Raw genomic sequence first — 15,155 nt, 5'->3', positions numbered from 1 at the left:
CAAATACCAATACTGTGTCTATTATGAAAATTCTCAGCCTCTTTACAGTTTTAAAACAATTAAGCACTTTTCCTACCAAAAATTATAACTTTAGCCTGAAACTAGTTATAAATTTATTCATGTACCTTGAATATGAAATGTCATCATACAATATAGCCTGACATATAGGTTCACTGATCTCTACGTCAGGTATATTTGGTCCGTATGGTGTGATGGTAGTTCCATTACTGGACAACAGCTTTAACACATTGCTGTTAAACTTGTTCAGTTGATTGTGTTCTGGGCTTGACTGGGAGAAATGGACTGTACCTGGATCGGACATCAATAAACTCAATCTGTAATTGTAATATCAAAATGACTGCTTGCAAAAGTATTCATTGAGGATGGCTATAATAAATGTACACATAAGGGAACAAAACACTGTTATAAATATATGTATACACTTATTAACATGAACATAATTTGCATACATGTTCATTTGTATATATACACATTGTATATTAATCTAAAGAAAACGTTCAAGTAATTTACATTATGTAACTAAGTCAACTTCCTTGAAGGATGTGATTTTATATTCTTTATTCATGACTGTACATATACAAGTACTATTAATTTTCTTTAAATTATCTCTTGATACATGTATATAACTAATATATTTTTCTTAACAGACCTACCAACTTTATATTCCTATCAGAGGTGTTTACTTGACATGAATTTTGAAATTCTTTGTTTCATAAACTGAACACCTCTTAACATTTGCATATGAAGAGGGTAGTAATGGGGGTACCTTCAAGACATATTATATTTATGGTAAAATTTTTTGCCAAATGACGTTAACAGTAATTTTTAGTGCATAACAATAAAATGTACACTTTCTTTTAGACAATAAAAAAATCACCTGAATTTGATTAATCACCCTATTTTTTTTCCAAAAATATAAACAGTAACGATATTAATGTGAGACTTCTGACAAATCACGATAAGGATATTTGGATGAAGTAAAATTTTAACCAATTTGACGCTAAGGGTATACGTAAGACTAAGCTGAAAATGACCATTTGACGCCTGACGTGAAATGTCTCTATTTCCTTAAATTATCTCTACCAGGAATATTCATTTCTTAATTTGGCGTATAAATATTGGCATACACTTGGACTCAGTTATGCGGTTTCACACATATATATCTAGATTTCGCGCCTTTTCTCTTTGTCGAGAAAAATTTACTGATCAAATCGACATGTATATTTTGCATTCAAGATATGTAATTATATATATAATTAAATGCAGTGATTTAACATTTTCATATTTGTAAAGAGATCATTTTTTCAGAGATCCAGAGACCATGATTTACATGACCAGAGTTGTCACGTATTAAACTGATCAGAACAATTTCTCATCCCATGCTTTTTGTTTTATTTAGATACATGTATTATTAAGACACTTTTTATGTTCGTATGAGTAGAGCGAAGAAAAACATAAATAAATATTAAACATGTATTTTATGGGATCCGGTATGATTTTATTTAATGGCAGACAAATTTGCATACAAGTATAATTATCTCTAGTTATGAGAAAAAAAGGTAACTTTTAGAAATGGTCTGGTTAGTACACTGCTGAAACTGAAATTTGAAAAAAGGGGTGGAGTGTTGTCAATTTTAACACTAACATTTTAATGATTTGTACTAAATCTTTTCAACTTATTACAGATTTCTCTACATATACTATAGGTGAATTTTCTTCTATACACAACAAGGACATCCTTACCAAAAAATAGGAACTACAGGAAATAGATAACTAAGTAAAAATAGACATTTGCGTCAAAATCATTAATTTGTTTTTCTACTTGCTCATGAACGTGCTTTACAAGTAACGTATTTGATCCATATGTTTCAAACGCTCAAGAGATGTGTAGTATTACACGCGCGATTGTTAGAGTGTGGCGAGTATCAAGAAGAAAAGTGCACATTGCAGAGTTGCACTATGAGTTGTTTTTGTGGACAGATGCGAGAGTACCGCAATTTGTCAATCGACAGATTTGATGGGAGAAACTTGAAATCCAAATGTTTTTTCCTCTCACACATTCACGAGGGTAATAATACCAGACCATATGTACATTGAATTGTAACAACATAATCACTGATGTGAATCAGGAACATAAAAAAAGGAACATATACATTATGTATATTGACAAATTGCCAGTTTGAATCAACTATAAAAGCCATATTTAAAAATCCAGTAGACTATATGATTGCCTGTATTTAGTTTAAGGCCAATGCAAGCTGTTAAAGGGGACAAAGTTAAAAGAAGCAGTACCTGTTGTTTCAAATTTGAATGAACCGATATATTTATTACAAATTTTATTTATTACACTATTAGTTGTTACCTTTTTGCTATGGTACAAAAATCAACCCCCAAAAAAAATCTATTCATTTTGGCCCCAGATTACTCTTAAAATGTTTATATCATTGAAAAAGCTCCAAATTATCTCCTGTTCAAAATTGAAATATCTTTTTTAACTCATCAGTCAGACAGTGGCCTATATTTTTTTATTATTATTTTTAAATTAGCAGTACTTAAACTTAACAATTGTAAAATTTAGACGATTTCTGAAATTTAGTTCTTTTTTTATTTCGATATTACCTATATTTCTCCTATTAGTTCAACAGAAAAAAGTACCTTCACATAAACGCATGCTTCTTTGGAAATTAGATGAACAGTGACCCCATTTGTTTTCTTTAATTTTTCTATTAAGTATATGATAAAGTTCATTTATGAAAAAAATATTAAAATCATATATTTAAAAAAAAATCGATTTATAACCACAAGTCCCCTTAAAGACAACTACTCTCATGGTTCTTATTAGGTTTCCTGATTTGTGTACCATAGATCTATAAATTATAACAAAAAATATCACAAAGACCATAAGAGATAGTCCCTAAACACTGAAAAACAACTAAATTATAATTAACATATACATGTATCTTACGCATATAAAAAACAGAAGCAAAGGGACATTCAAACTCATTAGTTGAAAATAAACTGGCAATGCCATGGCTTAAAAAAGATGAACACCAACAGACAAACAACAGTACACAAAAAACAATATAAAAATCTAAAGACAGAGCAGCATGAACTTTACCAAAAACTGGGGGTGATCTCAGGTGTTCTGGAAGGGTAAGCAGATCCCCTGGGTGATAAGACGTGCCACTGGAATAAGTCACCTTTTCAAGCTTGAAAATATATGAATAGGTTTTGAAAACTATCCAAAATTTATGATACGGTCAATAAAGTTCCATAACTTCTTCGTCTGTCATCTTTCTTGGTGTTTTCGACTGTATTTTTCATATTCCACTCTTACATTACACACTACTTAAAACCCAAACAATATGGGAAAAGGTTACATATTTACCTACAAAAAATATGAAAAGGTATACATTTTTAAAAATCTAAATTATATGAAAAGGGTGGCGTAAAAGAATAAAAAAAAAACATTAACTGAAATACATCCAAAAAAGTCTATACCTCTAGCTGCTATACCTCTTTATATTTTGTGATGATTTCTAATTTTTTAGATCATACTGTAGGATTAGATAGACCAACTTTTCTTGAAATGTTACAGGCCAGGTGAGTGTAAATATATATTTATCTGCTAACTTTTGATTTCAATAATCTCGAGAATTGCAGCATTATCCTATTCTCTGTTTTTAGACTTTGATTTCCTTTGTTATATTTTGTATTTGTTGAATTGAAAAGGAGGTTGTGAATTAGTCAAAAGTCCCATAAAATACTAGGACATGTAGGAAATGAAAAATATTTTAAAATGTTTGTAACATTAATTTAGAGGTTGTTATAAACAATCTTCTCAATGAACTTTGAAGATATGTTTAATTATAACCACACACTTTTCCCATAAATTGCATTCATAATGTTCAATAAAGGGAAACATTTAACGTTTTTTTTATAAGAAATCTGTTCATTTTCTACAATCAAGGAATGAAATGATTTTAGATACCATTCAAAACTAAAAAAAAGAGTTAAAAATCAGTTAATGTAGCATTATTTGAGAAACATTGTTATATAGTCCTCTTGTAAAACTATGTAAGACAAATAAAATCAAATGACATTACTATTTTTGGTTTGAATATGAAAATTTCATTATTGTTGTTATCATAATTTATATATGTATATTGTATTTTGCTTTTGAATGTGTATTGTAAACTTGTATTTGTTTTAGGGCTTTAGTGAAAATAGACAAGTTATAATTGATCATGAATTAACCTCTTTAATTAATGAATTTATTTTTAAAATTCAATTTCAGTTCTGATGTATTTCTGTACTGTTCAGAAGTTACAAAACTGCTCTTACTAGAAAAACCAAAGTACAGTCATTTGGAGCATTATGTGGTATGCATGTTTAGATTTATTTAAGCTTTATATTTCATATTACAGTTTGTGAATACAGTATTTATTTATGAGCTAATTATATCCTTTATGATTTTTGCCTTTTGTAGAAAACTGTCTCATTTACAGTACTTTCACAGAGAATCACAGAAGTCTTTAAATTCATTTACTATGTCTGTGTCACCAAATCTTGATTGCAAAAATAATGAACTTCTTGGTCATGTGTAAAACACCTTGTATATCGCTGTTCTGTTGTTTCTGTGTTTTGTATGAAGTATAATTTAACACTATAATACTAAAAAGCAAAATAAACAAACTCAATTTATTTCTTGATATGAAACTACTACAGATATATTTTGAAAGAAGTGGTACATTATTTGTGTTATGAGTATATTAGATGCATTATTTTTCAGAGAGTATTACCTATCAATGTGCCAACTGAGGTGTCAATTCCACAGCAAGGGTCTTGCAAGGTAAATAAATCATTTATCCATTGTCGGAAAATTAGCAGCTTATTCTTATTTCATTACATACTGTGAAAGTACTTTTATTCGTGGGGTACCAGTTTTCGTGGTTTTCGTGGGTGACTTTATCCACGAATTTAGGTGTCCAACAAAATAAAACAACCATTGTCCAAATCAAGACATGGAAAGATCCCTTTCCATAGTTTTGACTACTGATATGATCTAGAAAAGATATTGAATAACGCCAAATCTGAAATACTTTAATAGCAGTCACATAACTACAACCCATGCCGGATTATACCCATTTAATCTTTAATAACCTAAACTGTACAACTTTTGATCTTTTAATTCTCATAAAAAATATTTTTGATCGATGAAAGTCAGATTTCAGGTATTGATATGCTTGTATGATAAAGTGTTCATTTTATATCCACATATGGGAAATAATAATTTCATGCTGGGTTTGATTTTGATAAGAATTATTTGACAATTCAAAATACGTTTATAGCATTTGTTTATGTTACTGTTTTCATAGGTGACATGTTTATGGCCTAATTAACACCTTTGATGGTCTTTAAATCTGTTGATCACTTTATCATGGGTTAATTAGTGTTACACGGGTCAATGTTTACTTTGCAATTTCCTTCAATCTAGACTAGTTGTAACCTTCGTTTCTAAAGACTTTAATTTTTCAATTTTTTTTTTTAGAAAACTAAAATCCATGAATTTAAAAACCCACAAACATGTAAATATTGCTCAAACCACAAAAATTGATACCCACGAATTAAAGTACTTTCACAGGATATATATTTATACTGCACTCGTTCTATTTGAGCAGTCAAAATGCGTTGACTGTATATTTCTATGTCATATACAGTCACTGACCTGATATCACTTTTCCTCATGAATATTTAAATAGAAATTGCCGAAATACATGTAATATTGAATTATTCATACAACCTCTTCAACCTGTTCTTGTTTCAAATACATACAACGATGCGTGGAACGACTCAACATTGTTTCTTTTGCAATTATTGGAAAAACATATTTAATTTGTTAATATTTTTTGTTTGCAACCTATAAATCATTATGTTTTATGCTTATGGTTGATATTTAAGTCCATACTCAAACGATTTCGTTCACCATCGAATGTTGGTTTCAACAGGTAAATGTAAATTTCATTGTGTTGTATATTTCTCCGCGAGCATGATGTGAGGCCTTTTTAAAGGGTATTTTCCCTATATTTAAAATCGAATAAATAACCTTAACTCATTAAACAACAATTGAAAATGTGTTTTTTTTAGATTGTAAAAATTGCATTTGTGACTAGTAAAATTTTATTTATTTTTTAAAAGATACAAAATCATGACAACCTTTTATTTCTGACATGCAAAATTGTTTTTTATTTGATTTTTTTTTCTTTGATAACATTTCAATCAGCTGAATGGTAACATACAGTCAATGTAAAAGTATTGTACATACAATGTTGATTCAATAATATTTGCTGGATACCAATTTACATGGATTTCGTGCGTACAGGGGAACCACAAATTTAAATGTTCAGCAAGTTACAAATTTTCTTAAAGGCATGTATGCAGACCTTGCCAAAACAACGAAATTAGATATCCATAAATATAAAAGTTTCCCTCAATCCACAAAAATTGGTATCAATGAAAATAAATAAATCCACAGTATGTAAAAGATAAGATGAAACAATTGATTTCTTTTAAAACTGCTTTACTATTATCTCACTGATGTAGTGAGAATTCTTCACCATTCCCAGATTTGAACTCAAATGTGTAATCATTGTGTTACAAGTTTTGTAGTATACTGTACATGTGGATTCATTATTATTCGTTGGATACCAATTTTTGTGGGTTTCATGGATACTGGTGACCTTCGAATTCATATGTTTAACGAATAACAAATTTTCAATGGGTTTTTCACACAGAGATTAGCAAAACCACAAAATCAAATGTCCTCCTTGAAATTAAAAGTTTTCCTCAATCAATGTAAACTGATACCCACAAAAATTAATGAATGCACAGTACACCATTGCATATTGTCACTTAATCTGATAGAGGAAAACACAGTGCCTTGTGATAATTAATTTCAGATTGGTACTGTTGAAGTCACATTGATTAATGCATCTCATTGTCCTGGATCTGTTATGTAAGTATCTTTGATTCTAGTCCACTCCATCAACTATTTTTATATGCTTAACTTCATCCATGTTAAAAAATTATCTATATTTCAGTTTTTACTCAAAGTTTTGAGTTTACACTTCTGGAATTTTAACTTTTTTCTGGTTTATGCTTGCTCAAATGGTCTTCCTAAATGCTGATCTCAGTTTTAATCATAAATAATAAGGTTTTTCTCTTTTAAGAAATTGTGTATTTTTTTTATTTTTCAAAAAGTCCTTATTTTAAAAAAGGGTACATAATTGAATTCTCATTAAATTTTGAAATTAAAATAAAATTTCATTTAGATTTTAAGTCTGAACAAGCTGATATTCTTAATGATATTTCAGGTTTCTGTTTGATGGCACAGAAGGTATATGTTTATACACTGGAGATTTTAGATGGGACAGTCAACAAATTACCAATATCCCAGCTCTTCATGACAAAAATGGGAGGTAAGAACAGACAATAAAGAAACATTCTATTGCAGAGGCCTACTTCTCCCTCTGGTATCTTTTGCCTCTGCTTTATTAAAAGATGGTATCTGTAAATTCAGAAGTTATTGTGATGTTTTTATTATTATGAAATGTGCGACAGGGTTATAATTGAAATAATTAAAACTTGCATTTGGATTTAAGTCAATATGGCAAAAATTCAAATTGCATTTTAGTCTAAAATGGCAATAATAAATGCCTGAAATAATTTCAGAATTTACCGTATCTTCTAAAGAGGCTTGAAACAACTAATTTATAGAACTGGAAAAATTTGTATACTGGTATGGCAATGTCTTTGTCCTCATCATTGTTGTCCGAAGACATTTGGTTTCAAGACAATGACTTTAGTATAAGTGTATGGAATCTCTATAATATTATGACACAAGGCTTCATACCAAAATAGGAAGGTTAAAATTGATTTTTGGGGTTATGGTCCTAACCATTTAGGAATTTATGGCCAAGAAGAGTCTAAAACAATACGTTCAAAAACATTATACTTAGTATGAATGGCATATTTCTAGACAATTTTAATTAGGTTTGATTTAAAGTCTTGATTACTTGGGGTTTCTTATTATGCTTGCTGAATCTAACCTTGTGTTTAGATTTTTGGCCTGTTTTCTTATTCGTCAATATTGAGGTCCAATAGGTCCAAAATTAAACTTTGTTTGATTTCATTAAAAAAATGAATTATTTGATTTATTTATGTAGATTTTGCATATTGGACCATAAAGGTAAATAATTTTAATTTTTCTAAGTTCTTAGACCACATATATAAGCCAATGCACACCTATATTCTATATTTTATTTTAAAATAAACTAATAACTGTACAGTGCCATATTCTAAATGTTACATTGTGCTGATCTTTGTTTTATTAGATAACTTTATCCAAATTTTATTATTTGAGAACATTTTTTTTATATTTTCAGTGTAAAACATATTGACAGCTTATACATAGATACAACATTCTGCCATGAGAGCTCTATTTATATCCCTAGCCGTGAGGACAGTGCTAATGCTGTTTATAATCTGGTAAAGGAATGGATAGGAAAAGGACCAAATTATGTTGTACATTTTAAAGCACGAACTCAGTATGGGCATGAACATTTGATGAAGGAAGTCAGTATAAAAACTGGGCATAAGGTAACTTGTCAGCTACTTTAAGTTCGCTTCTCAGTTTCAAAGTAATTAATTTTTCAAAACACTGGTTTATATAGATTGGGGATTAATGAAGGAATCCAAAGAGCAAAATACATATATAGGTCACCATGCTTGTTTTCGAGATATAAGCCATTGAAATTTTGGCAAGAAAATATTCTCTCTTGACTTTTCATAGCTTTATCATTGACAAGATTAAGTTCTCAAAAACTATTAAAAAGTAATGGCTTATCATTATACATGTAAAAGATTAACGAAAAGAAAAATGGGGGTCACAAGGCAATTTTTTTTCAATGCATTCAAATGGATTAAACCAGAGGATTCCGAAAATCTGACAAAAAAATCTGAAACATGACAAGCCAGCTTCCTTAATAGTTTTATCTCATAAAATCAAAGGAAATGAAAATTAAATCTGTGTGGCTTATGAGTTTTACATTCCAATGTAATAATAGTTCCATTTGCTTAGATATAGATTTTTACTCCAAGATACAATATAACACGTACAAAAATGAAGAGCCTGAAAATATGTCAAATATTATTTTTTTAGGTGTATGTCTCTAAAGAGAAATGTGAAATATATAAACAAATTCCAGGTCTTGAAGATATTTTCACCAGTGATCCCTCAGAAACACCAGTACATGCCTGCAAGGTAGGACCAAAAAACATTTTAAAACTCATTTTAGAAATATAGGTTCTTGTTTCTCTTTAAAAAATATTTATCTACTTCTAACTACATCAACAAAATGAGAAAAGCACAAGTATGGAATACTGTATGTCCTGTTTGTAAGTAGTTCTTGTCAGAAAGAGGCAGTTGGGAGCCAATTTAAGTAGATGCTAAACAAAATAAATCCATGAAACTATAAAAAATATGTTTCTTATACTTTTCATATATTTTGGCCTTTGCATATTTGATGAGTAAAGACTGCTTTGACAGAAAGCATAGTTATATGTAGAAGTCCCATTTTTAATTGTACTAAAATGCACTCATTCCAGACATCAGTTTACAAATTTATTTATTCTTGTTCTAAGGAATACTTACACTGTTTTGAAATAACAGTACAAGCTCTTAAACAGTGTTTGTCATTCTTTCAGGGGAAATGGCCATCAGATAGTCTACCATGGGGTAAGCCAGCCGCAGAATTGAAAGTAATGGTGATACTTCCATCCACAATGTACTTTACTATGTTGCGGAACTTTGATCTAAGTCATATTGTAATTAAAAAAGGATTTATAAACAGAGTATGTTATTCATTTCATTCGTCATACACAGAGGTCAAAGATTTAGTGACCTATCTTCAGCCAAAATTTGTCAGACCAAATGTGAAGCCAATGATGGATGATACTATTATGAAGGTAGGTGAAATTAGGTACACAACTTATCATCCTCAAAATGACAGAAAAAAAGTTATATGATTTTTGACCTGGTTTTCTTTTATTTGTTGAAGTATGGGAGGTGAGTGGCTGGTAACAGTGTCCATGTTATATATTTACTGAATGAATGGGAAGAAAGCAAACTTTCTGCTAAGGAAAGAACGTTGCTTGAAATTCAAATAAAAACTACACGTCTTAAGATTTTGTGGATTCATTTGGTTCATGTTATGATTAAGTAAATATTTAACAACTTTAGGAAGAACTGTATACACAAATGGCTTTAAAAATTTGGAATGTAAGTTATTATTGTGAAAAAATCTATTTTGTCAAAGTTTCTGCATTTTTGAAAATGAAATAGTACTGAATTTACAGTTTATTGGTTAAAAATGTATATTAATTATCTATGTAAAGGATATTATAAATGCCTATATGTTTTACAGGTCCAAGGACGTTTGAATGAATTCCTGAAATTAAAGAACAGTAAGACGATATGTGATTCTCAGAAACCAAGACTACTTGGAAAACTCAGAAGATCAAAATCCACAAAGAAGAGGACAATTTCAGGTAATATCTAACATTGTTCTTATAAAGCGCTCCAAACTGTGTAGGTGATACTACTACTTTTCATTAATATTTCGTCTTTAAATAACCTTATATATAAAAATAAGAAGAGGTCACAATAGGAAAATTCCAAAGAGCCCAAGAAAATTAAAATATCATAGTTAAATTTCGACCAATCATTTGCAGGGAAAAGATTTTTCACTATTTAGAAGATACATTTTTCTAAGATAGATCAAGAAATGTTAAATAACACAAAATAAAGAGAAATAATAAGCCTATTCATATTAAGTTGTAGGTTACATACTGAACTATTCAAATTATATCATGTTTTGCTACCCTTTTTTAGAAAATTCAAGTGATTCAATTGACCTGAATTTTGGCACCCCAGAAAAGGTTTACCCACCTGCCAAGAAATCAAGAATAATGAGTGAGGCAGAGACAGATGAGGATGAACACAGGTAGTAACAGAAGCGACAGTGAAATGAGTGATATCTGTGAACTTAGTGGACAGGAAGCTGACCAAAAAAACAGGTAAGAATCTATATTTTTATTAAAACAATTTTTATTAAATGGAAAAGGGTTTTCAATTTTTGATTCTGCCAATCTAAAATACATAGCTTCTAATTGTATAGCTGTTATTATTGCCTCCACTTCAAGGAAGGAATATTGCTTTGTCTCTGTATATCAGTCTGCCTGTATACATATGTCCATCCATTAGACTTATTATCAGGAACTACAATCACAGATTCCTGAAATCTAGTATCGAGCTTAAAAAGGGCAATTTAATATTGTTATATTGTGTACTGTCTTTTGTTACATTTTGGTACTTTGATATTCTGTAATATAAGACAAATATGAGATTTGAATGGCATTTTTTCTTTTGAACTATGGATAGAATCTTCCTAAAATTTGGTGTCAATCTTTATGTAAATACTGGTTAAAGTGTGGATCATTTATGAATCCATTGCTCATTAAATTCCTGTTGAATGTTTATGTATTCTAACACAGAAATTACCATTATGAAATATTTCTGGCCTTTTTTAAAGTATCAAGCTATATGTGAGCATGCTTTATTGTTAGATGTGCTTTTACTTTCATGGCTAATAAACTTCTTGTGTAGTTTACCAAATACCTATAGCAGAGGTACCATAAGTGAAACTAGACCCCAAAATTTGTATCCTTTAATCTCTACCTTTGATTTGAAATTATATTATATTTTTCTAGACCCCAGTCCTTGTCACTACCAGGACAAAGTCTTTTAGATGCATTAGATGAGCATGAGTTCCAAGAATCTCAAGGCAGTAAATCAGATGCTATAGAGTGCAGAGTATGTATAGATGATGATGATGAGCAGACGACAGCTGTAGTTGTACCAACAAATACACTAAAAGCTGGTGAATATAAGATATCTGAAGAAGAAGCTAGTGATAACAGTGAGGATGACACATCTGGAGCAAACAAAGATGATGTTGTAGACAATATAGACTTTGATCATGATACTACAGATGATGTTCAGGAGCCACCCTCAATATCCAGGTACATGAACATATTTTTAACAATAGAACTCATTATTCATCAATGTTGTTTTTTAACATGGGAAACATCAGAATAAGATTAAACAGTAAAACAGTGTAAAAAACACTTGCAAAAAAGCAGTAAATGAAGTAAAAATATATCAGTACCAGTAAATGATTTTTTAAAAGTTTTTTATTCCATCGTCCTGAACATGCATGAAAAATTTGCCACTGCACCATGAGCAACCAACAATTAATTATCGTTTTTCCCGATATGTTTGTTTCTTTTTAACGAATGAGTTCTTTGAATGTAAACTGTTTTGAAAAATAAAATTTGATGTGTTTCAAAACCTATGCTGCTTGATAGTTAATATTAATTTTGATAGATGTGAAACTCTATCTACCCCAGGGCAGAGCTTACTAACTGCAGTTGATGAGATGGAGGCTGAGGTCAATGAGATCGGGGACAGCATTATCAATTCTAAACAGCCAGATAGATCAAATTCCAATGGAAATGGCTGGTGTAAAACTGAACAGAAAAAAGATAAGCCAGATTCTAGTCAAGATGACAGAGTCAACACTTTAAAGAAAAATGATGAGCTAGATTATTGTGAAGATGACAATCTGAAAACTGATAAACAAAATAGCTTATATGCTCTTGAAAATGATAGATTAAACATTGATAGGAAAGAAAATAAAACAATTATTATTGGAAATGAAAGAAAAGACACTAAAAATGTACAAAATGGATCTGGTTCTTATGAAGACAACTTTATCAACTTTTTAAAAAATGGCAATAAAAATTCCAATGAAAATAGAATATCTAAATTCAATTCTGATTCAGAGAAAGAGATTGATAAAATGCTGAGCAATGAGAGGGAAAGTGAATCATATGTTTGTTTAGAAAGTAATCAAAGTTCTAATAATAGATTAAATACAAGCAACCATGAGGTTGATATAACAGAAAATAAATCAAATGAAGTTGTTACAATCATTGATAGTAGTTGTAGTACAGTGTGCGAAAGTCTACCTCAAGAAGTAATTGTCAATGAACACAATGATGAAATAACCAATCTAGAATCAAACTCTAAAAGCAGCAGGAATAATGAGAAAAATCAAAAAGAGATAAGTTCTAGCTATGATTTATTTGGTTCTGATGAAGGAAGTGATGTTGATAACAGTGACAACGAAATCATGATCACTGAGGTTTGTAGTGATACATTTAATAGTGGAAACAAAAGTGAAAAGGAGGTCAGTAGTATTACTACAAATTCATCAAACAGCAAGGAGAAAGGCAACAAGGAGGAACTATTGGTTAATAAAATGAACACTGTTACTAATTTTGAAACGAATAAGGGATCAAAACAGATAGTGGATTCAAATGGCCGTTACAATGATTGTGTTGTTTTAGACCTGGAATCAGAAGATGAGGAGGAAAGATCATTATTATCAGGAAAATTATCTAAAAGCAATTCATTACAAAGCAAAGATTCTGTGAATTGTCAAATAAGCTCAATAGAAAAATGTGTGACAAAAGCTGTTGATAAATTGTTTAGTGGCAATTGTCAAAACACAGCTATTGACTGCGATGATTTATCGGATAGTGAAGAAACATTACCTCCCTCAGGAAGTCAGCAATCTGATGCAAGCATTGAGACATTATCTCCCTTTGTATCACCAGTCAAATCTAAACCTATTGTGGGTCCAAGGTCATTAGATTTAATGTCATCTGGTTCCCAGTCTAAGAAATCTCCAATGAAGAACCAGAGTATAAAACCATACTTGTCACCAGTAAAGAATCAGTCACCACAGAAAGTTGTATGCCAGATGGGTAGTATGTTTATTATGAATAATGAGGGTGATAAGGGGGAGGAGTCAGCAGAAAGTAGTATGATTGATTTGACAGCATCTGATGATAGTGATGATAACAATGATGACGACAAGAATGGCGCTGATGATTCAACTCAGGATTATTATGTTATTGATTAGTTACAGTTTAATTGTTATATACTTGTGTCATATGTTATGATTGAATTGTTGCAGATTTATTTCTTCAATGAAGAATGCTGGGAAGGGGAGATAAAGTCATTTGTCTACGCATCAGGTTAACAAAATTGCGAATAAAGCATAAATGTGAATGTTTTATGGTATAAAAAATTAATGAAGGCACTTAAGTTTTATGTATGAAGTTGCAAATATTTTCCTTGTTAATAGTTAAAAGTATTTTATCAAAATTAATGCCTATCACACCTCCTGTCCAAAACTTTGAAGTTTGAAATTCTATTATAATTTTAAATTGATTTTATAGAGGAAAATATTGTTCAAGCAGATTTTTTTATTCCACACTTTCTTGAAAAGACCAGACAAATTCGGTTTGGTTCTTTATCCTTAAAATAAAACAATAAAATAACAGGGGTTGCCATGAGGCTTTTATATATTTTACTCTTGAATTAAAAGCAGATTATAAAATGAAAAAAAACAAGTAAAAACTTTCCATAGAATAATTCCTTAATCTTATGTCATCAGTTTTTTTCTACAAACTAGAGTCTCTATGACTTTCTGCAAAATGATAAAAGTTATGGTCCTAAATATATATTTATATTTCATGTACCCTTGATTTTCACCCTTGTAAAATAAATTAGTCACTTGAGAATGGAATGTATGATACCTCTGAAGTTATGTCAATATTATTCAGCAATATTGTTTGTATATTTATATTTTTGTATGAAAAATCTAATTTATCAATTCAGATTTTTATATTGTTAAAATGATCTCATAAGTTTATTTACTTTTAATGAAATAAGTATTTATGTATAGATTCAAACTGTAATTTGTTTATGTGGTAATTTTAACCAAAATTGTACATAAAGGGAATATAAATATTGGAAATGTCATAATCTTGGAATCATTGTTTAACTATTAGAAATGTGTCAAAGTCATTTTTTAATTATCATAAATGTGTCACAGTCAGATGTTTGTAAATACTCTATTTTTGTTACTCATTATTTTTAACTA

General features: G+C 29.9%; 3 protein-coding genes across 4 annotated transcripts in view; 2 read left to right on the top strand and 1 right to left on the bottom strand.

Annotated features, from left to right (window-relative positions):
* LOC143073979 (transmembrane protein adipocyte-associated 1 homolog) overlaps window positions 1-1,896 on the bottom strand; it is a 17,693-nt gene extending 15,797 nt beyond the window's left edge. Inside the window, exons 1-2 of the mRNA XM_076249580.1 lie at window positions 1,765-1,896; window positions 126-335 (exon numbers count right to left, since the gene is read on the bottom strand). Of these exons, the coding sequence (XP_076105695.1) occupies window positions 126-322 (197 nt within the window). The 5' untranslated portion in view covers window positions 323-335; window positions 1,765-1,896. The remainder of the gene's footprint in view (window positions 1-125; window positions 336-1,764) is intronic.
* LOC143060772 (protein artemis-like) lies at window positions 1,885-11,088 on the top strand. Its single transcript, XM_076233638.1, has 11 exons — window positions 1,885-2,089; window positions 3,573-3,624; window positions 4,319-4,403; window positions 4,814-4,873; window positions 6,981-7,036; window positions 7,395-7,499; window positions 8,466-8,679; window positions 9,242-9,343; window positions 9,787-10,047; window positions 10,506-10,629; window positions 10,973-11,088. Exons 1-11 carry the CDS (start codon window positions 1,885-1,887, stop codon window positions 11,086-11,088), a joined length of 1,380 nt encoding a protein of 459 aa, XP_076089753.1.
* Window positions 11,085-15,155, top strand: LOC143073953 (uncharacterized). 2 transcript variants are annotated; one of them, XM_076249578.1, is made up of 3 exons: window positions 11,085-11,157; window positions 11,851-12,162; window positions 12,527-15,155. In XM_076249578.1, the coding sequence occupies exons 1-3, from the start codon at window positions 11,108-11,110 to the stop codon at window positions 14,127-14,129; spliced, it is 1,965 nt and encodes a 654-aa protein (XP_076105693.1). In that variant the 5' UTR covers window positions 11,085-11,107; the 3' UTR covers window positions 14,130-15,155. The 2 variants fall into 2 exon arrangements, with proteins under 2 accessions (XP_076105693.1, XP_076105694.1); XM_076249579.1 differs by lacking the exon at window positions 11,085-11,157 and having other exon boundaries at window positions 11,988-12,162; window positions 12,550-15,155.

The sequence above is a fragment of the Mytilus galloprovincialis genome, chromosome 1, assembly GCF_965363235.1.
Source record: "Mytilus galloprovincialis chromosome 1, xbMytGall1.hap1.1, whole genome shotgun sequence".
In the NCBI taxonomy this organism is placed as follows: Eukaryota; Metazoa; Mollusca; class Bivalvia; order Mytilida; family Mytilidae; genus Mytilus; species Mytilus galloprovincialis.
The sequence above is the reverse complement of the archived record's forward strand: the minus strand, read 5'-3'. Positions and strand labels throughout refer to the sequence as shown.

Excerpts from the sequence above, each read along its gene's own strand:
- LOC143073953 (XM_076249578.1), top strand. The coding sequence starts at position 11,108 with ATGAGTGATATCTGTGAACTTAGTGGACAGGAAGCTGACCAAAAAAAC. Across the intron at positions 11,158-11,850 it reads GAAGCTGACCAAAAAAACAG|ACCCCAGTCCTTGTCACTAC; the intron begins GTAAGAATCTAT and ends ATATTTTTCTAG. Across the intron at positions 12,163-12,526 it reads GAGCCACCCTCAATATCCAG|ATGTGAAACTCTATCTACCC; the intron begins GTACATGAACAT and ends TAATTTTGATAG.
- LOC143060772 (XM_076233638.1), top strand. The coding sequence starts at position 1,885 with ATGTTTCAAACGCTCAAGAGATGTGTAGTATTACACGCGCGATTGTTA. Across the intron at positions 7,500-8,465 it reads CTTCATGACAAAAATGGGAG|TGTAAAACATATTGACAGCT; the intron begins GTAAGAACAGAC and ends TTATATTTTCAG. Across the intron at positions 10,630-10,972 it reads AAAGAAGAGGACAATTTCAG|AAAATTCAAGTGATTCAATT; the intron begins GTAATATCTAAC and ends ACCCTTTTTTAG.